This window comes from Melanerpes formicivorus, unplaced genomic scaffold (genome assembly GCF_026170545.1).
Source record: "Melanerpes formicivorus ecotype bairdi unplaced genomic scaffold, bMelFor1.0.p_v2 SCAF_11, whole genome shotgun sequence".
In the NCBI taxonomy this organism is placed as follows: Eukaryota; Metazoa; Chordata; class Aves; order Piciformes; family Picidae; genus Melanerpes; species Melanerpes formicivorus.
In genome coordinates, this window is record NW_027142363.1 from 21142548 (window position 1) to 21165121 (window position 22574).

At 45.5% G+C, this 22574-nt stretch overlaps 1 protein-coding gene across 1 annotated transcript in view; it reads right to left on the bottom strand.

Annotated features, from left to right (window-relative positions):
- PCYT1B (phosphate cytidylyltransferase 1B, choline) overlaps nt 1–17560 on the bottom strand; it is a 35150-nt gene extending 17590 nt beyond the window's left edge. The window contains exons 1-3 of the mRNA XM_068144816.1: nt 17426–17560; nt 2930–3029; nt 1077–1193 (exon numbers count right to left, since the gene is read on the bottom strand). Coding sequence (XP_068000917.1) covers nt 1077–1193; nt 2930–3029; nt 17426–17542 — 334 coding nt within the window. The 5' untranslated portion in view covers nt 17543–17560. The remainder of the gene's footprint in view (nt 1–1076; nt 1194–2929; nt 3030–17425) is intronic.
- Nucleotides 17561–22574: the final 5014 nt, after the last annotated feature.

Sequence of the window (22574 nt, forward strand, 5' to 3'; positions counted from 1 at the left end):
ACCTCCACTGACTACTTCTGCAAGCTGTGTGGCTCAGCAGGAAGGTAAGAAAGTACCAAATGTTTCCTTCATAACAAAGGGATGTCCCCTTTCTCTCCCAGGAAGCTCCATGGGAATTGCCACAGTAAAACCAAAAAGTGTGTAAGAAGATTTTTTTATGTTCTTTGATGTTTGGTCTTTTTTGCACCCCCCTTCTCTCCCCCCCCCTTCAACTGCTTTGAGACAAAGACACAAAATAGTGCATCTTATAAAGTGTCTGAATGCTGCATTCACATTCACTGTTACCATCTAAGCATTTGAGCAGGTGAAAGTTGTTGTTCAATGTTTATGTGCAGGGACATGGGAAATGCAATGCATGTTTATGAGGCCTCATGAGAACGGAGCATGCACAGTGAGCTGGGCAGGAAAAGAGCCACCCTTTGGTGACTTCTCAGGCACCTACCAACCACTGAACAGCTGTTAGCCAGCCACCCAGCAAAAAAAAAAAAGATGATATTCACTGCAAAAAATGAAGGAGAAGAAAATAACTTGCCCAGGGACACAGGCAAGCTGAAAATTACCTTCAAATTATGACCTAAATCTGGGTCTCCAATGATAAAGGGCCAGATTTAGCTTCTCTCCTGATGTTGAAGGCTGGGTCTGCACGTATGGTACTGTCCTGGTTAGCAAGGAGCCAGGGGCCATGGGCTGTGCCTGGCTAGCAGAGTGACTGAGGAGTCAGAAATAAATGAGTGGTTGATCTCATTCACTCATCTCCAGCTTTGAACAATTTTGAGTGAGTAACTGAAAAAGGTAAATTATTCATATGGAGCTATTCTAAGCTCAGAGTCATGCAGGCACCTGCTTCGACTAGAATGGGAATGGTGCCTGTGTTGCTGAGGGCAGAATTTGACTTTTACCTTAATTGATGCAATTGTGAGATGTAATTCGAGGCAAATCACCTACAGAATCCCCCCAGAGTGAAAGCAGCATTCAAAGTCATAGTGTATAAACAGCTGGGGGTTCAAGCACAGCAATAACTCTGATACTGAAGCACAGAAGCAAAAATGCAGTGCAATAAATAATTCTGATCTTACCTCCTACTAATAAGTAGCTATTTGGGAAAAGAGTTTTGGCTTGCATAAGAGCTCTAGCATGGCCAGAGTGGAAGAGGTCAAATATCCCATCTGCATACACTCTGACAGGTCTGTCAGCTGTGGAGAAAGAAACATTACAGTGATTTTTCAGACCCAAAACAAGTTGTGCTTCATTCTGCTGGACAGGGTTTTGTTCCCAATTCTGATCTTCAGAAGCACTGTGGGTGAACTCACAGCATTTCTTCCAGCTCATTACTTGTTCTTCTCTGTACCCTCTGTGATTGTCTCTCGGACTTAGCCTATTTATTACCATCCATCATCCCCATATTCTAATTTAGCACAAATGTCATCTTCCTGCCTCATTTGGAGTTCTACCATATGTCTCATTCTTTCCTCCCTGACTTTCCAGTCAGTTCTGCCTTCATGGATTTTTTTCTACTTTTTCTTTATTTTTTCCTATCATCTCCCTTTTCCTCTCCTCCTCTCTGTGACTGTCACAGAATCACATAATTGTCAGGGGTGGAAGGGAACTCAAGGACCATCTAGTTCCAACTCCCCTGCCATGGGAAGGGATACCTCACACTGCCTGGCCTTAAAAACCTCCAGGGATGAAGCTTCTACCACCTCCCTGGGTAACCTGTTCCAGTGTCTCACCACCCTCATGGTGAAGAACTTCTTCCTGACATCCAATCTGAATCTACCCATTCCTAGTTCTGCTCCCTTCCCCCCAGTCCTATCACTACCTCACACCCTAAAAAGTACCTCTCCAGCTTTCTTGTAGCCCCCTTCAGATACTGGAAGGCTCCCTGAAGCCTTCTCCAGACTGAACAACCCTAACTCTCTCAGTCTGCCTCCATAGGATAGGAGACTTTATTTTTCTCTGTAGCTTACACCTCTCTGAGAATATATTGCTTACCTCTTTCACATAAACCTTCCACTTCCCTTTAGTCAAACTCTCCCCAAGCTCTCCTTTTCTAACAAGCTTGTAATTTCTTTTTTTCTCACCATTCTTTTTCTAACTTGTTTTCTGTATGAAATATTCAGAAGCAGCTCCCAAACAGACAAAGGACTTGCTTGACCAAATGACATCCCTGACACCTCCAAGCAAAAGGACAGTGGAGAAGAGAGCAGCCATGTTGCTCCAGCCTCCGTGGACTGTGCTCCAGTGCCACAGAGAGATGTTTCTACCATCAAGACATCCAAGGGTCCATGGGAGAACATTGTTCCTTGCAGAGCTAAGTGGAAAGCTGTGGCTTACTTCTATGAAAGGTGTGCACTTTAAAAGCTTATTTCAAGTAAGTAAATGAGGAGTTTTAATATCCTGGAATTTAGGGGCACTGAAATACGTATTTGGGACTTCATGTGAAATCATCTCATTTCCCCAGGCCTAGCACAAACATCCAGATAAAGAATTTTGGCATGGTTTCATTGCAAAGGGCAAATGGCCTTTAAGGCCACTTAAGGTCTGATATTGTCAACAAGAACATTAGTGAAAGAAGAGTTTTCCAGCATACAGAAGCAATATGGGAAGAAAATCCATGAGGCAGCCACTATACAACACCATTTTTAGGCTGGCTGGAGTGGGCTGGTGAGCCTTTCTTCTGACTAACACGGAGACAACCACAAAAACATCAAACTCTTAACTTGAAAAGTTTTCTCTTGTCGGTTTTCTAACAGAAGATAATTGTCCTGTAGCTGCTGGTTTCTTCCCCAGTACCTGATAGCACCAGATACCAGGCTGGCCTTTCTGCTTCCAAGTGGAAGGTACCAGTGAGCATTGACAGATGTTTGTCAGGGAGAGCCTTTGCTTTAGGAGTGCACATGGTGCTGCTGATGTAGCTCTTTACACATACCTGGTGTTCCCAGGCGGGCTTGTGCAATGGTTAGCTTCTCATGGGGGGCTTGGCACTGACAGCTTGTTTCATCTGCAAATGGAGCAGGTGCTGTCAGGGTCTGGAAGGAGATAAAAAACACAAAGAAAGTAAATTAGGGGTTTCCATAAAGTAGTTTCAAAATTTTGGTTTAACTGTACCAGGATGCTGTAACCAGGCTTAATGCTGGTTAGTTCTCTGCAGATTTTTGCTTTGTGGTCACCCCTGAGCATACAGAATTCACACAGGTGAAAATGATGACGAAAATAAAGCCTTCCAAACACATCACACAACCAAATTCTTAGTCTCTGCTGGGAAGTGCAGGATTTTCTAGAGGTGGATGCAGGAAACATCCTTCTCCCAGGCAACCAGTGACAGAACAAGAGGACACAGTCTCAAGCTGTGCCAGGGGAAGTTTAGGCTGGAGGTGAGGAGAAAGTTCTACCCAAAAAGAGTAATTGTCCATTGGAATGTGCTGCCCAGGGAGGTGGTGGAGTCACCATCCCTGGAGGTGTTCAGAAAAGGCTTGGATGTGGCACTTGAAGTCATGGTTTAGTTATCAGAATGTGTTAGGTATTAGGTAATAGGTTGGACTTGATGATCTCTGAGGTCTTTTCCAACCTGGTTGATTCTATGATCCTGTGTATGTAATTCTTCTGTTTGCAGAACAAAGTCATGCTGCCTAATCCTCAGTTTGGTCACAATGAGTGGCTCCAGAGGAGATCCACAAAACTGGTCAGAAGGGTGGAAAACCTCTCCTGTGAGGAAAGGCTGAGAGAGCTCACTTTGTTTGGCCTGGAGAAGAGAGTGCTGGGGAGGGAGGGCAATACTGAGGCTTTTCATTACCTAACAAGGGCAGCCCATAACAAAGACGGGGACAATTTTTTTTAGCCAGTCCTGTTGTGACAGAACAAGGAGTAATGGTTTTAAATGAGAAGAGGCTAGGTAAAGACTAGATACAAGGAAGAATTTTATTTTACATTGAGGGTCTTGAAAGACTGGAACAGGTTGCCCAGAGAGGTGGTAGAAGCCACATCTGGAAACATTCATGGTGAGGTTGGACAGTGCTCTGAGCAACCTGCTCACTGAGCTGGGTGTTAGACTAGATGATTTCTAAAGGTCCCTCCCAACCTAAAGCATTTTAGGATTCACACTTCAAAGGCACAAGATGCAAAATATATTTTGCTACCTGTAAATAACAGCTGGAAAATAAACCTAACTGGGCTTTAGAAAGCTGCAAATGAGCCCCCTCTTTACAAGCACCACTTCCTTCCACTGACATCAGTACAGATAATTGGGACTATGGGTGGTTTTACTGTGGTTTTAAATCAGAATCTTGTATATTTTTGAGGAGCCATTCAAAACAAAGGCAAGAATGCAACCAGAAGTCCCACCTAACCAGAGCTAACTAAGCTGTTAATTCCTTTCTCTGGTCTGACACATCCTGTAATAGTACCAAAATGCTCTAACTGTGATCAGAGCACCAAAAGGATATGTGCTCTTAAGAGCTTGCAATCTCTAGATATGAGAGACAGCAAAGATGTGTGAAGAATGATGCGGCATTATCTGTCAGGAAACTTGATCACATCTATTGCTTTTTTTTGCCTATGTAGGAAGTTATCAGTGATCAGAACCTCAGATATTTATTATCTGCCATATGGTCTGGTATGAAAAACCACGCTTCGACTGCTCTTGGCTTGAAAATTGTATGAAATCATAGCTGATTTTTGTTTTGCTTTGGTGTTGTCAGAGGAAGAGACGGTGGCTGAGACAAGGCAATGGAAATCTATCATTTAACATTCCCTCTATGATAGAGCTGGGACCTCCTGGCCTTGCTCAAGTTTTGACAGTGACCACTTGTGTGATGTACAGTTGTCACACCAGCTTGAGCACTCATGCTTTTAGATGCTGAATGCTTACTCACTCTGCATTTCTTCTCTTCAGCATCCCTGGGACACTTTTTAAGGCGTGTCATGCCTAACAGCCGCTCACCTGTGGGTTCACTGGCTTCTTGCAAGGAAAGCTCAGAGGATTGCAATAAAACAGCCCCAAAGACTTATAAAAAAATCATCACCATCTCTTTCTGCTGATTTGCTGTTCATTTTGTTTCCAGCAACTGTAAAGCAAGGCACTAAAGCACGGCAAAAAAGCACTAAAATTCTGCGTGGAGTTTTTCCCCCCCCTCCTATTTTTCTTTCATTCCTTTTTTTGTCCTAATCTCAAATATTGCAGAAAATCATCACCATTAGTATCTTATTGATGAGGGGAAAAAAAAAATCACACAGATAAATTTAAAAATAGGGGGGGGGAAAAAAAAACCTACAACCAAGTCCAAGTTTCTGTCTGGGGTTTTGTGGATGGGAGCTGTTCTGTCGGGCCACCCACACCACACGGTGTGGAACATGACACATAATGATACAGTGCCAGCTGCTTCCTTTATTTTCTAAATACTGTCTTTTTGTTTCTGGCTTTGCAATCACTGCCTGCTAACCTGTCTTTTTATCTCCAAGCAAGGTCAAGTTACATGGCAGCCCGTACAGCCTGGTTCCCGCTGGGATAAAGAGAAAGGCAGAAATGTTAAAACAATAATGGCTATGGTCTGAGGCCTGCAACTGGTAATCACATCTTAGCTTGGCAGAGGCTGTTTCCTTGGAGATTATTTGAAGAAAATAGGCCTGGTTTGCAGGAAGATACCCTTTTTTCTCCCCAGGCAAACCCAGTGGTGCTTTTCATCCATGTAAACTCCTTTGCAACACCAAGATTTTTCTTTGGGTCTTTGCTCAATGGAGTACAACCTTTATTAGCTTCTCATTGCTCCAGCTTTGGTAAACACTCATTAAAGCTCACTTGATGGCTGAGGGTTTAGAACCAGACCTGTCAATAATCCCATTACCCTGTGACCTATTGCTCACTGGATGTGAAAATACATTAAATACAAGGGATTCAAATCAGCAATATTATGTCAAAGGCACACAGAAAAAGGCATAAATGCCATGTGCTGACAGATGAAGGGAAACACAGCAGCAGCTTCCCAAGGAGTAGCCAATACTATTTTGTTTTATCTGATCTAGAAGAAGTCTGCTGAGCTTAACAAAAAACATCTTACAAGTAAAGTAAGATTCTTGACCAGAAGGGTCGCAGAGCACTGGAACAGGCTCCTCACAGAGGTTGTGGAGTCTCCTCTGGAGACTTTCAAGCCCTCTCTTGATGTGTTCCTGGGTGACCTGCACTAGAGTCTATGGCCCTGCTCGGGCAGGGGAATTGGCCTCTATCTCCAGGGGTCCCTTCCAACCCCTAACATCCTGTGATCCTGTGATTAAAAGCCAGAAATCATTTTTCAAACCTCTTTCAATTTGTATATAATTACTTGCATTCTGTCTAGTTTCTTGTCAGTATTGGATGGTTAAGCAAAGACTTTGTGCAAATATATTTCTGTCTTTCTCTGAGATTTTCCCCTTCATCTCTGCCTTAATTATTTTCTAAGCATTCACATTTTGGGATTAATCAAGCAGGTCAAATTAGCCTTACATTTTGGACAAAGGTAAGCTTCTGAGATCTGCATCATCCTGCAGCAGGGAGCTCTATAACCTAAGTGTAAGCTCAGTGAGGAATTATCTCATTTTGCTTGCTCAGCACCTGCCTCTTCCTTGTATTATTTGATATTCTTGTACTGGAAGCTTCAGTAAATTAATCTGTAATCACCTATTCCTTGCCTCTCTTTCTTTTCTCCCCTCAGTCATGTTTTCCAGGCTAAAACACTTCACCTCATTTATTTGTTCCTTGTATGGATTATTTTTGTCACACATCTCTGTTAACTGCAAGGTGGTTTATACAGTGTTTGAGCTGACAATTCTTCCCGTTTAGAGAGTTTAATACACAGCAATAGAATATTATTTACATGGTGCTCACTCTTTGTGATCATCTTTGATAACATAAGCACCTGATACCTGGTCACAGAATCACAGAGTGTTAGGGGTTAGAAGGGACCTCCAGAGTCCAACACCGCTGCCAGAGCAGGAGCACCTAGAGTAAGTCACACGGGAATGTATCCAGGTGGGTTTGGAATGTCTCCAGTTAAGTAGACTCCACAGCCTCTCTGGGCAGCCTGCTTCAGGGCTCTGGCATCCTCACAGGGAAAATTTTTTCCTTCTGTTCATGTAGAACCTCCTCTGGTCCAGCTTGCACACATTGCCCCTTGTCCTGTCGTTTGGCATCACTGAGAAGAGCCTGGCTCCACCCTCCTGACACTGCCCTTCACATCTTTATAAGCAGGAATAAGGTCACCCCTCAGGCTCCTTTCTCCAGGCTAAAGAGCCCCAGCTCCCTCAGCCTTTCCTCAGTGGGGAGATGTTTCACTGTCTTCTTCATCTTTGTGGCTCTGTGCTGAACTCTTTCAAGCAGTTCCCTGTCCTTGAACTGAGTGGCCTAGAACTGGACAGCAGGGAGACCTTACTTTCATTTAAGCAGTCCAAATACCACGTGGTTACTGTATTATTACTATGTGGTGTCTAAAGAAAGCCTCTTACATGTCACAAATTGAGAGATCAGTGTAAGATTAGGACTCATTAGTGGTATTTACTTCAGAAGATGTTCATCTTGCAGTGCAGGTCCTGTTTCCTGGGAATGAAGATGCTGCATTAAATTATAATTAAATTCACCTCTTAAAAATGAACCTATGTGAAAATCTCACATCCAAGAGCCCTTTTGTATCAGAAGTCACACATTCTATGACAACTTTAAACTGACCTGAGTTCTCACAAATCTGCAAATCACTCAATGATGCACAGTAAACTTCAGGCTATTAAAGGAGAGAAGGTAAGTACTCTGCTCTAGTGAGTACTCACCTGGAGCACTGCATCCAGGTCCAGAGTCCTCAACATATGGACCTGATGGAGAGGGACCAGAGGCAGGCCACAAAACTGATCAGGGGGTTGGAACACCTCTGCTATGAATCTAGGCTGAGGGATCTGGGATTGTTCAGCCTGGAGAAGAGAAGGCTCTGGGAAGACCTAACAGCAGCCTTCCAGTACCAGAAGGGAGCCTACAAGAAGGATGGAGAGGGACTGTTTACAAAGGCCTGTAGTGATAGGGTGAGGGGCAATGGCTTCACACTCGTGAAGAGCAGATTTAGATTGGATGTTAGGAACAAGTTCTTTGCTAATGGAAGGAGGGAAGGAGCTGCTCTTTTATTTATTTTTCAATTCACTCAGCCAGGCTATCTCCCTCAACACGTGACATAGACAGAAATGTTGCCCTCTTGATAGGGAGGTGTATTGTCATGTAAGATCAGCATCCAGTCCTGTGTCCAGCTCTGGAGCCCTCAAAATAGAAAGGACACGAACCTGATGAAGAGGGTCCAGAGGAGGGCCACAAAGTTCATCTAAGGGCTGGAACACCTCTCCTATAGGGACAGGCTGAGGGAGCTGGGGTTGTTCAGCCTGAAGAAGGCTTTGGGGAGACCTAATAGCAGCCTTCCAGTGTCTGAAGGGAGCCTACAAGAAGTTGCAGAGGGACTGTTCCTAAAGGCCTGTAGGGATAGGACAAGGGGCAATGGCTTGAAATTAGAGGAGATTTAGGTTGGATGTCAGGAAGAAGTTCTTTACCATGAGGGTGGTGGAACACTGCAACAGGTTGCTCAGGCAGGGAGCTGAGGCCCCATCTCTGGAGATCTTCAAGGTCAGGCATGAGAAGGCTCTGAGAAACCTGATCTAGTGGAGGATGTCCCTGCTGACTGCAGGGGGTTGGACTGGATGACCTTTGGAGGTCCTTTCCAACCCAAACCTTTCTATGATTTTGCCATCGACGAAGGCCTAGGAAATGTTCAGACCTTGAATCAGCACAACTACACTGGCAGAACCTGGTAGAGCAGGCTGGGCTTGTGCTTATAAAACAACTAAGCTGGCAGGCGTAGGAGATGTGATGCTGTAACCTCCTTTCATCTGAGAGGCAGCATTTAAAACAGACAGCTGATTTCACTGCAACAAATCACGTGGGTACGATCTGCTCATATGAGGACAGATTATTTTGGGAACCTCCTCCTGATGTTGGCAAACAATAATTACAGCCCAGGAAACACTGACAACACTTTCAAGGAACATTTAGAGAGAAGAAAAAAAACCAACAAGCCACTATCAGAACTTTTGAGAAGGAACTCAAAATACATACTGAGTTTCTGAAGTACGAATACCCTTTGCAAGTGGAAAGACCCTGTTAAGGACTACTAAGGTCTTGTCTTAGAAGTTCAGGTAGTGAACACTGTGAAAAAATAAAAGTATGCTGTCTTATATATTACTTTTAGTACTCTCGACCCAAACAAGGAAAGTTATGAGCAAGTAAGTTGTAATTAAATGTTACCAGTGGGTGCCTCCAGGTAAAATTCTCACAAACAGTTACAATATTAATAGGTTTGGGTTGGAAGGGACCTCGAAAGGTCATCCAGTCCAACCCCCCTGCAGTCAGCAGGGACATCCTCCACTAGATAGGTTGCTCAGAGCCTTCTCAAGCCTGACATGTATCAAAAGAAAAAAAATCCAGCTTGTTCTCCCACAGTTCTGCTGACTCAGGGAGGTGGATGCAAACTAAAAGTAGGACAAACTAGCCTAATAAGCACAACAATTGGATAAATAACTAAATATCTGTTTGCAAGCATTACAAATTGCCTTATTCTCAGTTACTTTTTCTGGGCTTTGTCTTAAATCAAATATGCTTTGCTTGCCATTAGTAGTGTCAGTAATGCTTAAGTGCAAGATGCAATTACAAATGGAAGATACAATAGAAAAGCAGCTTCCATTCCATTCTCAAGAAGCACAATGATTTATATATGTGGAGATTCACAGATTCTGAAACTAGACCAACTATTATATAATCTAGTCTAATAATTGCAAAAAGCTAAAGAATTTTGTGACAAGATTCCTCTGTGACAGCCATGACTTCTGACTGAACTGGAACACGTTATTTAGAAAAGCCATCCTTGCGGTAGGGTGGGCCCCAAGTCAAGCAGAGCTCAAGTGAAAGAACTGCCAGTGAAGCATCTCAAGCTCCATGAACACCAGCTGAAAAAGAAACTCAACCCTTGACAGCTGTTAACCACCTGAGTCCACTCCCTGGTGCAGCTGGAAGGAGCACTGTGTACAAGTGAATCAGGTAGGGCTTGTTGAAAGAACAAACTGCAGCTAAGGCAGGGTGCAGCCTGTGAGCTCCTCTGTCCTCCTGTCCTGTTGGCTGGGGCCTTAGTCAAGCTGTCAGATGTCCCAGCACTGAGGAGGGATATGTAGTATTTCAGGTTAAAGAAGTACACAGCTCCTTCAACAAGGCTCTGGTGGATAAAGGATGGGACTCCTTCAGTGGGGACTGGAGGATAAAGAATTAGGGGGCTCCTTCAACGGGGCACTAGAGGAGAAAGAAGTATGGTGCTCTTTCAACAGGGCACTGGCTAGCAAGCAGCCTATAGACACCATTGCAGGAGGAGGATGTTGCAACAGGACTGCAGAACCAGGCTGGCTGTAGTGCATTTGCTATTCAAAGCTCAATGCCAGGTGCTTGCTGGCCCACAAGTAATAATGCTGAGGGTTGGCAACAGTCAGCAGATAAAATGCGTAACCACTACTCTAATGACACTCTGTGCTTCATTGATCAAGCCAGAAACTGGAGATGAAGACAGTTCATGTGTTTTGGATTTCTAATACTACTTTTTTTTCAATTGTCCATTACTATACACATCTTATGTATGGCTAAAGGCACCTAACTTCAGCTTTAACACAGGCAAGGTTTAATCTGCTGAAGTCAGCTGTGTTATAGCTAAGGTACTGGGTGAATTTGGCCCAGCATTCAGTCTCTGCTTATGCAGAGATGTCAGATGTAGGACAGCATTTTGTTTAAACTATTCCTCAAAACAGAGCAATGCTGAAGCAAAAAGCCCCCCATTTTCCCTCCTACACAGCAACCACACAGTCTCTGTAGTTCCCCAGCTGGCCAGTAGAAGCAATCTGAAAAGAATTATTTTCCCCACTGGGAGTGCACTGGGCTTCTCTACCAGATCTCTGGCTCAGTGTCTTTCACAAGAGTTTTTCACCTTATGCTGTCTATCTATGTGTGTCTAGGAAAGCAAAGCAGATTATGTGAAAACAAAGGTACGTATTGAGAGAGACAGTTCTGGGAGTGTTGAGTGTCTGTGCACAATCCTGGCTGTGTGGTTATACACTACACAATACAGAATGGTTTGGGTTGGAAGGAACCTCCAAAGCTCATCTAGTCCAACCCCCCTGCAGTCAGCAGGGACATCCTCGACTAGATCAGGCTGCTCAGAGCCTTGTTGAGCCTGATCTTGATGATCTCCAGGGATGAGGCCTCAACTACCACCCTGGGCAACCCGCTGCAGTGTTCCACCACCCTTATGCTAAAGTACTTCTTCCTGACTTCCAACCTAAATGTCTTCTCTAAATTCAAGTCATTGCCCTTTGTCCTATCCCTACAGGCATTTAGAAACAGCCCCTCTGCAGCCTTCTTGTAGCTCCCTTCAGGTACTGGAAGGCTGCTATTAGGTCTCCCTGGAGCCTTGTCTTCTCCAGCCTGTCCCTATAGGAGAAGTGCTCCAGCTCCCTGATCATCTTCATGGCCCTGCTCAGGACCTGCCCCATCAGGTCCTTGTCCTTCTTGTGTTGAGGGCTCCAGAGCTGAACACAGTACTCCAGGTGAGTTCTTACCAGAGCAGAGTTCTGTGTATCTGTATTGCAACACAGTTTTGCAAAGGCTATAGCATTTCAGAACATATATCATGTCCTTTGATGTAGTGAAGGAAAAACCACAGCAGATTTTTGCTATCTAGAGGCAAAGGTTTCTATGTGTCCCCAAGCGCACATCACATTTGGGATGGGTTTTTATGGGTGTGTGCTTTTATGCAGTAGCCAACATTTATGAAAATGAAAATTAATCCAGAGCAAACCTCAAAGTTCTAAAGGATTTTTGGTCCAAAAAAGATACTTGGTCAAATTAAGTTAATTGGGGTTCCTTAAATGCAAAGCTATTTACATATATATTTATTCCTAGTTCCACATTGAAGTAAACAGATGGCAGACCCCCTAAGTCATAACATCACATGAGAGAGAAACAGATGCCTGGGACACTTTTTATCCACAATAAACCCCCCTCAATTTACCATTAGCTCTTCTGATTAAAATTGCATATACCTTGCAGTGATACAGGAAAGATAAAAACATGAAGCTCTGTGGAAGTTTGTGGAAATAAAGTGTCTGAAATAATTCTACAGGTTACATCAGATCCTCTCAAAACACTTTTTTTGCAAATTCAAAAGGAGTAAGGCACCCAGGGATGAAAACACAGGAATGCAAGGCATGCATGCTTTTCTTGCAATTCTTTCATATTTTGTGCTTAACATTTCGTTAACAGCAGCGATGAGGAAATTTTCTACAGGAGCCTAGAGCCTCTCAAACCATGAGAGAGCTCTAGTGAGTAAAAGTACTTAAAACATTTTCCTCTGCTCTTCAATACAATGAAAGTATTTTCCAAATGTATTTGAATAAATCTGGGGGGAAAAAAAGGAAAAAACCCACACACACCCCCCCAAAACTAGAAAAACCTTCATGTATTCTCATTTCTTCTAAAAAGATCAACAAAATAAACAAAAGGGCTCAACCAGCTGGCACCTAAAATGACATGAGAGCTGCGATCTTCAGCTGCACCTGAGTCTTACTCTTCAAAGTATTGTCTATTTAGTGGTCTCAAGATATTTGATATCTAATTCCTATTGAGTTATAAAGGTCTGTAGTCTGTAGCAGGCAGGAGAAATAAATCCAGGCTTGGGAGCAGCCACTGGGATTGTCAGCATGAACCTTAAATGGCCTTGATGCTTACAGTGCCTTGGCAGAACATGTTTTATCTGCCATATGGATAGGCCTGAAGTCTCCAGCTTGTCCATCCTTGCAACACTCACACTAAGCAGGAAAAAAAAATAGTTGGGCCTTTCTAGACAGGGCCCTGATGCCATTTCCTGCACAGATAAATGGGAACTGGCCACATCTTGAGCTGCCTGAGCAGCTTGGATGGTAGCATGGATGTCATATAACGATGATCTTGGGAATAGCCTGGTATTCCTGGGATTGCATTGCCAAGGACTGAGCAGACACAGTAAAAAGCACCTATCTGCTTCATTATGTCATCTTGAAGATAGAATCACTTGAATTTACTTTACTAACTGCTGCTTCATTCCTGCCTGGCTCTCTAACCATCGGCACCCTCACAAGCACAAGCCAAGCCAACCACCTACCTGTCTACTCCTCCTCACCTGTGGCTGACCTTACCTAATTCAGGTTGTTTTCTGCTTATCTGTTGGGTTTTTTTTTAAGGTTCCTTAAGTTGTGCCTGACTTTTCTGGTGTGTTGCAGAAGAGCCTGCTTCAGGCTCAATCTCGCCTCAGACTCAAAGCACAACAAGGTGCGTACTGTGACAGAAGTGTATGTTTAATTGCCCTGAATTCCCTTTGCTGGCCTAACCCTAAGGGCTTCAGCCAGTTTTGAAAATAAGACATTGGTATCCAGTTCCCAACAGTAATCTCCCAGATGTTCCCACTGAGGCCTGTGCTGGATGACAAGAACACAAGGAAAAGAAGCTCTAAGTGTGTTCAAGAGAAAGGTGAGATTTGGAAATGTGGAAATTGTTTTCAAGTAAGTTTCAATGTATATTTAGTTTTGCTTTACCTGCAGTACTGTCTTTATAAATTGCTATTGATGGCTTTTACAAAAGACTCTCTGGAAATGTCTTCCTGAACAAAGTCTGTTCAAATGCCTGTATTTTTCTTTCAGGGTGAGGACTGGTAATTCTCAAGGTACACACCAGTCTTTCAAGGAGCTGCTCACATCTGGGACTAAAGCCTTGTGGGACCAAAGTCAAACTCTTGACCCCAAGAGACATAGAACTGTAGAATTGTTAGGGTTGGAAGGGACCTCAAGGATCATCTAGTTCCAACCCCCCCTGCCAGGGGCACAGACACCTCACACTAGATCAGGTTGCTCAGAGCTACATCCAGCCTGGCCTAAAAAACCTCCAGGGACAGAGTGTCTGCTGCCTCCCTGGGCAATCTGTTCGTGTCTCACCACCTTCATAGTGAAGAACTTCTTCCTAACATCCAATCTGAATCTACCCATTTCTATTTTTTTCCCATTCCCCCTAGTATAAATAAATTATTCTAACCTCCCCATAAAATTTCACAAGGCTTTGTACTTACTCTTCAGTGTTTTCTCTAATCATAGGACGTTAGGGATTGGAAGGACCTTCAAAAATCATCAAGTCCAACTCCTGCCATCCAGTTAAACTAAGAGCTTGCCTCACTGACAGGTCTCACGATGCCAGGCTGAAATCCACAGCCCAACAGTACTCCGTGGATTGTTGCTAGTTACCTGGGGCCAACTGTCACACACTGAAAGTGTGGCAAAATATGGCCAGCAGTTATGTTTGTCCCATGTAAAGCAAGGATGGGTAAACCATGGGTATCCAAGGGCTTAAGCAGGCAAAGCAATGCTCATTTAAAGAAACAGGGATAGGACAGTATTAGATGGCAAAGTGGCTTAACCCAGCAGTTTGGTCCAGACAAGAAATGGATAAATGCAAAAATATACAAAAGAGGACTGGAGAAATGCTACTTGTGAGGATTTTTCCTTGGCTACAAAACTGCTAAAGTCACCACTATGGATGAAACCTGGGGTTTTGATTGGTTTGTTTCTTCACTTTGCACTGAGACTAAGGCACGTCACTCAGAGAAAGATTTCCTTGGCATTCACACATGTGGTAGTTGGATATTATGATGGTACCTTGGGATCTTAGGAACAAGTTCTTTACAATGAGGGTAGTGGAACACTGGAACAGGTTGCCTGGGAAGGTGGTTGGAGCCCCATCCCTGGAGATATTTAAGGTCAGGCTTGAGAGGGCTGTGGGCAACCTGATCTAGTTGAGGATGTCCCTGGTGACCGCAGAGGGGGTTGGACTGGATGATCTTTCATTTATCTTAATGGAGTAAGTGACTTGGTTACTGGCCCATCACTGTACATTCTGCCCTCAGAACTGGGGTTGTTTAGCCTGGAGAAGAGGAGGTTCAGGGGAGACCTTATTGGTGTCTACAACTACCTGAAGGGAGGTTGTAACCAGGTGCAGGTTGGTCTCTTCTTCCAGGCAACCAGCACCAGAACAAGAGGACACAGTCTCAAGCTGTGCCAGGGGAAGTTTAGGCTTGAGGTAAGTAGAAAGCCCTTCACAGAAAGAGAGATTGGCCATTGGAATGTGCTGCCCAGGGAGGTGGTGGAGTCCCCATCCCTGGAGGTGTTCAAAAAAAGATTGGATGTGACACTTGGAGCCATGGTTTAGTTGTCATGAGGTGTTAGATATTAGGTAATAGGTTGGACTTGATGATCTCTGAGGTCTTTTCCAACCTAGTTATTTTGTGATTTTGATTTTGTGATTCAAAGGAGTGGGATCAGAGAAAGTACCAAAGAACTTAAAGATCTGGTAGGAACTTGATACCCATTTTATTAGCTCATCTGTCAAGGATGATGTCAGTTTAATGCTTCAGGACACAAGCTCTTAATTCTTCTCACTTAAGAAATAACTTGAGTACACTTGCTTGCATCACTCCACATGCTCTAACAAGTGCAGTGTATTGCATTATATTTCATCAGACAGTTTGGGATTTCTTTTGGCCTGAAGATAACGTAGATCTGCTGACTGACAAAATATCACTTTCTAAGGGCATGCTTTCCGTAAATCTTCATTTAAATGTCTCCATTGTCCATTATTGGTACTGAGGAAGATCTAAAACATCATCATGTATTCCTGTTTGATTCGTGTACTCTAGCTGTCACCTTAATTTCCACAGAAATTATACAGGAATGCATGATACTGTAAATACTGGCATCATATTGTCACTTCTTTCTTTAAAATCTTTTAAAATGTCAGACTGCATGGAGTAATATATTCAAATGGGTTGTTATATCTGAGCTTTTGACAGAGAAATCTTAGACAGCCAGTACGAACACACTGCAGTAACAACACGTGAGCTAACTTCCCCTATTAAAACAACTCCAAAAGCTTTCCAAATGAACATCTTTCTTAAAAGTTGATCCTAATTATAACACTACCACGTAGAAAACATTAATTTAGGTCAGCTCCAACTATTTCTTGTCATATCAGAACAATGTTTCAACTATAGTGCTGAATTTAATTACTGAAGATTGATGTTTAAACATGTTTTAATTAGGACTGTGACTGAATTCTGGTGTTAAATGTTCTAAGCTGTTACATCTACCATGCACCTTCACACCTTGCTACCTTCTCCTCATTTCTCTGTGTGGGTATTGTTACTATTATTTTGCTACCACCTTGCCAATGGGGCATACCATGTTGGGGAAAGGAATCATCATTCCCGATGGGAATAATAAAAGATTTAAATAAGAAGCAAGGAAAAGTTCCAATTACTTAAAATGAGCAGATTAAAACCAAGCAGCTCTCACAACCTTAACCCTGAGGGTACAGCAGCCTTGTAAAGTCACCTGCACGATCTGAGGAAGCCTTCCCTTATCTTTAACCAAAGGCCATCAAAGGAGCTTATTTTTACTATCAATGGAGTTTATTTTTACTCTCCCGGCTTTCCCTCACCCTCCCATCCCCTCAAACCCGCAGCTCTCCAAGACTGCCTCACACACATCCCGTATCGAGCGAGAAACTCTTCACTCAAGTCCAGTGAAGTTGACAGAAGCGGGGTTTACCACTCCTGGGTGTACCAACCCTGGCCGCGGGGCCGGCCTGCAAGGCTCGGCAGGATCTGGGAGGGTCACTGGAGTGGCAGCGGCTGCCGGCCCCGGCAGGAGCAGGAGCAGGAGCCGCGGCACGGCGAGAGGCCGGGACCGGCCATCGCTCCCTGCAGCCGCCTCCGTGGAGAGTACGCTGCTGTCCTGCGTTCATTATTAAAGACATGCAGCTGCTTTACTGGAACACGGCGGTACCGAGTCACATGCACACCAGCCTTTCACAAACGCGGCAGCCCTTGATTTTCTAAAGGCACCCTGAGCCGTCGGGGGTTCGGGGAATGGCTGAGGTGTTGGGATTTTGTTGTTGCTGTTCTTCTTCTTCTTTGAAAGAAAGGACGAGAAATTCTGCCTAGCTGTCACTGAAGTCCCCACACGACAAAGCACGGCAAGGACAGCCCGGATGGAGCCGGGACCCCAAGATGTGGGGACAGCCCACTCCCACCGCAGCCTTTGCTCCTTCCTTCCTTCTCCGATCCCGCGGAAGCGCGGTGCTACACAAAGAGCCCATCGGTAACACGGCACTGGTCGTTCTCTCCCTCGCCCCCCGCTCCCCCGCACTCGCCCCCCCACCACGCCGCCCGCACTGCTGTCCCGCGGCACTCGAGGAGGCTCAGGCGGGAGGAGCGAGATGGGGCCGAGCCCTCGCCCGGGGCTGGGCCTGACTCACCAGGCGTGGCTGGGGGCAGGTGTGCTCTAGCTCCTCCATGGCCTCCGAGCGCCGTGCCTCAGAGGGGGATATCGGGATACCTGTTTCTGACTCAGCATCGGGAGCGAGCACTGGCATGGCCGGCGGCAGCCTCGCCTCGCCCCCCACCGCCGGTGCCGCTGCTGCCTCCGCCGCCACCACCTGGGCCCGCCCGGCGCGGGGCTCCGCCGTCACGCGCGCGCCCGCCCCGGGGGGGGGTCTCCCCAGGAGCCGCCCGGGGGCACGGCCGCCGCGCGTCGCCATGGCAACCGGGCGGCCGCCGCGCCACCGCCCCCCTCCGCGCGGGGGACGCCGCGCTCATTTGCATGCGGCTTTCTGGTTGGCTGCTGCCTCGCCGCGCCACCGCGGCCCCCGGCGGCGCCCCGGGCGGCCTCGGTTCCAGCGGCGGTGTCAGGCCGGCCCGCGGCCCCGCGGCCCACCGCTGCGGGACAGCCGCCTCGAGGTGCCTCGGGTTCCCCCAGAACCGTGTCCTCCCCGCGCCGCACCGGTGTAGGATGTGCCCTTCCGAGGGCGGAGAGGCCCGGCTTAGAGCCGCGCATCGGAGCGGTGTGGGCGTTTGGGATGCAGAGAGGCATCAAGAGACTTTCTGGCGTGTCTGCCCCTAACCCTGCAGGTCTACACAGCCAGGCGAGGCGCCGCTTCAGCAGGCACTTTCCGTGAGCCTGCAGGCCCTGGCTGGTCTCGGTAACTTCCTCATGGCGCTCCGCGGTCAGGTTTGATTCGTTCAAAACTGACCGAGGAGTGGCGGGGGAGGAGATGGAGCGGGCGGGCGCGGTGCTGAACGGACAGCTCCTGTCCTCTGTGCCTCCGCTAGCGGCCGCGCCACCTTGGCAGCGGCTGGGCCAAGGCCGACCTCCCGCTTCCCCTCGCTGGGGAGGGCAAAGATGCTTGGAGCGCCTTTCCGGAGTAGAGATGAAATATCAAAGAATGATAGAATGGGTTGGGTTTGAAGCGACCTTAGAGAGGACAAGGCGCGGGTACGTTCCATTAAACCAGGTTGCTCAAAGCCTTATCCAACTTGGCCCTTGTACAGTTTCAGGGAGCAGACACCCAGTGTCTCACCACGCTCAAAGTGAAGAACTTCTTCCTTATATCTAAGTATACCCTCTCTCAGTATAGAATCATAGAATCACAGCATCACAGAATCAATAAGGTTGGAAGAGACCTCAAAGATGCTCATTCAGTATCCCTAAGGTTGGAAGAGATCTCAAAGATCATCAAGTCCAGCCTGTCACCCAAGACCTCATGACTACTCAACCATGGCACCAAGTGCCACGTCCAATCCCCTCTTGAACACCTCCAGGGATGGTGACTCAACCACCTCCCTGGGTAGCCTGTTCCAAAGGCTAACAACTCTCTCTGTGAAGAACTTTCTCCTCAACTTGAGCCTGAACTTCCCCTGGTGCAGCTTGAGACTGTGTCCTCTTGTTCTGGTGCGGGTTGCCTGGGAGAAGAGACCAACCCTTTCCTGGCCACAACCACCTTTCAGGTAGAATCCCTTATCCTATTACTACTCCCTGATAAAAAGTCTGTACCCATCTTTCTTATAAGCCATCTTTAACCACTGGAAGCCCACTAGAAAGTCTCCTGGCACCTCCTCTAGGCTTGAATAACCCAAATTCTCTCAATGTGTCCTCTTAGGGGAGGGACTTGAGGCCCCTGATCACCTTCATGGCCCTCCTCTGGCACGGTTGTGTACTATGTGGTATTCTGTTAGTGACATCAAAGAATTCAGGGAACAGAAATACATATTCAACTTGGGTTAAGTTTCTAAGCAATGCTTTTTCAAACTTGTGGTACTGAAGTCATAAAGGTAGCAACTCTGTTTAAATCCAACAAAATGTTTCTGTCACAGCCAAATATGTGACAGAGCTCCCACACTCTTCGGAGGAAACTGGCACAGGAGTCACGACTACATCTTCAGTCATGGTGTGAGTCTGCTACACCACACACAGCTGTAGCTTATACTCTGCTACAAGTACCTGGCCTTCTTACTCTCAAGTGGCATGAGAATATGATCAAGATAACATAAAGCCCTTACTTTGGAGACTGGAAAGACTCCATTGGCTATTGTTAACCTTGATAGATTCGTGACAGTGGATTCCAGCAGTGCTCAGCTTCAGTGGGCACTGTGAGCGTTTTTAAGAGTTGACTTCATCAGAGCACACAAACATCTAAGGCCATTCATAGACATGAGGAATTACAAGAGAATTTTGACTTAGGGTCACTTCCTGAGGGCCTGAAAGTTTAATTTAAAATGTCTCATCTTTTGTTGCATATCTTCAAAGGAGGCCAAGTGCAATACAAGAAAAACAAAAAAACCCCCACCCAACAACCAAAAATATGAAAGGGGCTATGTGAAAGGGGTGAGTAGGTGAAAAAGAGATGAGAAAGAAAGCAGAAAGAAAAGAGAATATGAAAAGAAGTCAGAGAGACAATCACTTAATGTGGGCAGTATTAGGTCTGTCTGTCCTGTTATTAGATTGTTCTGCTCTCCTTGCCAATGTAACAATCAAGCTTTGAGTCACTGGGTTGTCAGGAGAGGATGAGGGATTTCTGGCAGTGGGGCTCTCCTGTCGAATGCACAGAGGCTAGGAAGCACTTTGAATAGCTAACATCTGTCTGTTATGCCCTTCACACACCCTCAAATACCTAGTCAATCCACTCTTATCATTGTTCTTTCTTGTTAGAAAGGCTTTCTTGATGTCTCACCTGAACCACCACTGCTTCACTCTATTACCCCTGCTTGCTTTTTTTTCCTGGATACAGAAAACATTGACTTTCTTTTGCTTTTTGTACAACTACTGGGGTTGAGGTTTTGGAACAATAGGTTGAGGATTTGGAGCAGAGAGGTGGCATTCAGCAAGTAGGTTAGTATCTTTGTCACATCTCTCATGACTTTCTAGACTAAACTGCCTCAGTTGTTGCAATGTTTTCTCACAGGTCATATTTTACAGATCTGTTCTATTTTGGGTTCTCTATGGATTTCCCAGAGAGTGGTGCAAGCACAGCACTACAGCTGCAATTTTATCTCCATCAAGAAATACAATATTGACTATTACAGAATCATAGAATTCCCAGGGTTGGAAGTGACCCCAAGGATCACCTAGTTCCAATGCCCCTGCCATGGGCAAGGACACCTCACACTAGGTCAGGTTGCTCAGGGCCACATCCAGCCTGGCCTTAAAAATGTCCAGAGATGGGGCTTCCACCACCTCCCTGGGCAACCTGCTCCAGCATCTCACCACCCTTATTGCAAAGAACTTCTTCCTAACATCTAATCTAAATCTACTCTCCTCCAGCTTGGATCCATTCCTCCCAGTCCTATCACTGACACCCTAAAGAGTCCCTCACGAGCTTTTTTGTAGGCCCACTTCAGATATTGGAAGGCCACAATAAGGTCTCCTCAGAACCTTTTCTTTTCCAAACTGAACAATCCCTCAGCCTGTCCTAATAGGAGAGGTGCTCCAGCCCTCTGCTCATTCCCTTGGCCCTTCTCTGGACATGGTCCAGCATGATCTGTGTACTTCGTATCTCAGTATAAACTTTGCCTAAATTATTCATTTTCTCTATCCTGCTTCTTATTGTTACAGATAAAACATAATTTCAGAAAAATCTCTTTCCTATTTGCATTTAAACTGTGCTGTTATCCTTCTTCCTCTTTCCCCCCCCCCTCTTCTGGCTTTCTAGACACACACTCCAATCCCATTAAATCCATGCAAAGCTGAGACTGCCTTTCTTGCATATATTTTTACTGCATTCACATCTAACTATTTTCAGTCTACCCAGTCCCCTCCTTTTCACCCAGTTTCAAACTTCTTGAGCTGATCATCAGTATGCTGTCACACTATCTTTTCCAGCATTACAGGTTTCCAATGTATTTTTCCCTCTCCACTGTTCTTGTCAACCTTGATCTTTCCATTTACCAATTTTTAATGCAAATACCTTCCCAGATCTTTTTCCATACCATTTCAAAATCACACTGTAACCTACATTCAAGTGATTGTTGGGGGGGGGGGGGGGGGGGAGGATTGTGGTCATGTTCAATATTTTGGATACCAAAAACTTAGTAACTGGAGGTTTTCATTATCTGGGCAGAAATACTTTATTTAGAACAAAATATGCAGCCTGTAATAATTCTCTGCTAGACAGTGCAGCTTTTACTAGTTATTAAGAGTATTTGACCCTAAGATCTTATTTCAGTTGCTTATAACTTTGCCACCTTTGAAACTTTTGATCTGGCATGTTATTGGCTGGTCATATTCTACCCACTGAGGTAGAACTTCTCCAGCATAATGCAGCTGCTTCTAGGAAAGAGACTGAGAATATCCTGCAGATATCCTGGGGGCTTTTCCTTTGAAACATCCAAGAGCTTTCATGATTAGTATTTATTTGGAGATTCAGCACTTGTGATGTTGGTTTACATTTTCATGAAAACTGACAAAATTTGGTCTTGGATATCAGTCACTTCATATGTTGCAGGACCCTAAGGGTACTAAAAGACCCTGATGGCCCTGACAAGCCTCAGCTGGGGCCTCTATACCACACCCTCTGCCTACCGGTTTGGGGTGGTATTTAAGCTTCACCCTCCTATGCCTTCTGTCTGAAGATTTTTTCCCCTGGGTCTGGATCTATAGCTGCAGATTAATTTCCTGGTTTGATTTCAGCTTGTGGTGATAAGGCAAGTTTGAAATATTGTTTTATGATTTTGATTCTTGTCTAGGCCTGTCCAAATCCTCTTGCATGAAGCTGTGGAATGGGACCTTGAGTTGCAAGGTCCTTAGCCCACTAGACATACCATGTTGTCTTCCTGTTCTTGGGGAGTAGCTGACCTTGTTTTACCCTAAGCTAGTTCAGGACTTCCTAAGCCTTGAATCAGGCCCAGTGGGGCCTCCTTGGGTACTTCTTCCTCAGTAATCAGCCTGACCTTGGTCTTTGGTGTCCCCATCATGCTGCTCCCCTGCCCAGCCCCAACTCCTGAGTTCACCCTCCTTCCAGAGCAGGCCTCTGGACAGCCTCTCTGGAGGCTGGTGTCCAGGGTTTCTGCCACCAGTAAGTCCCCTTTGCTGTTGTCCTTTTTGAAGCCTTAATCTCTGCCCTGATGTAGCGT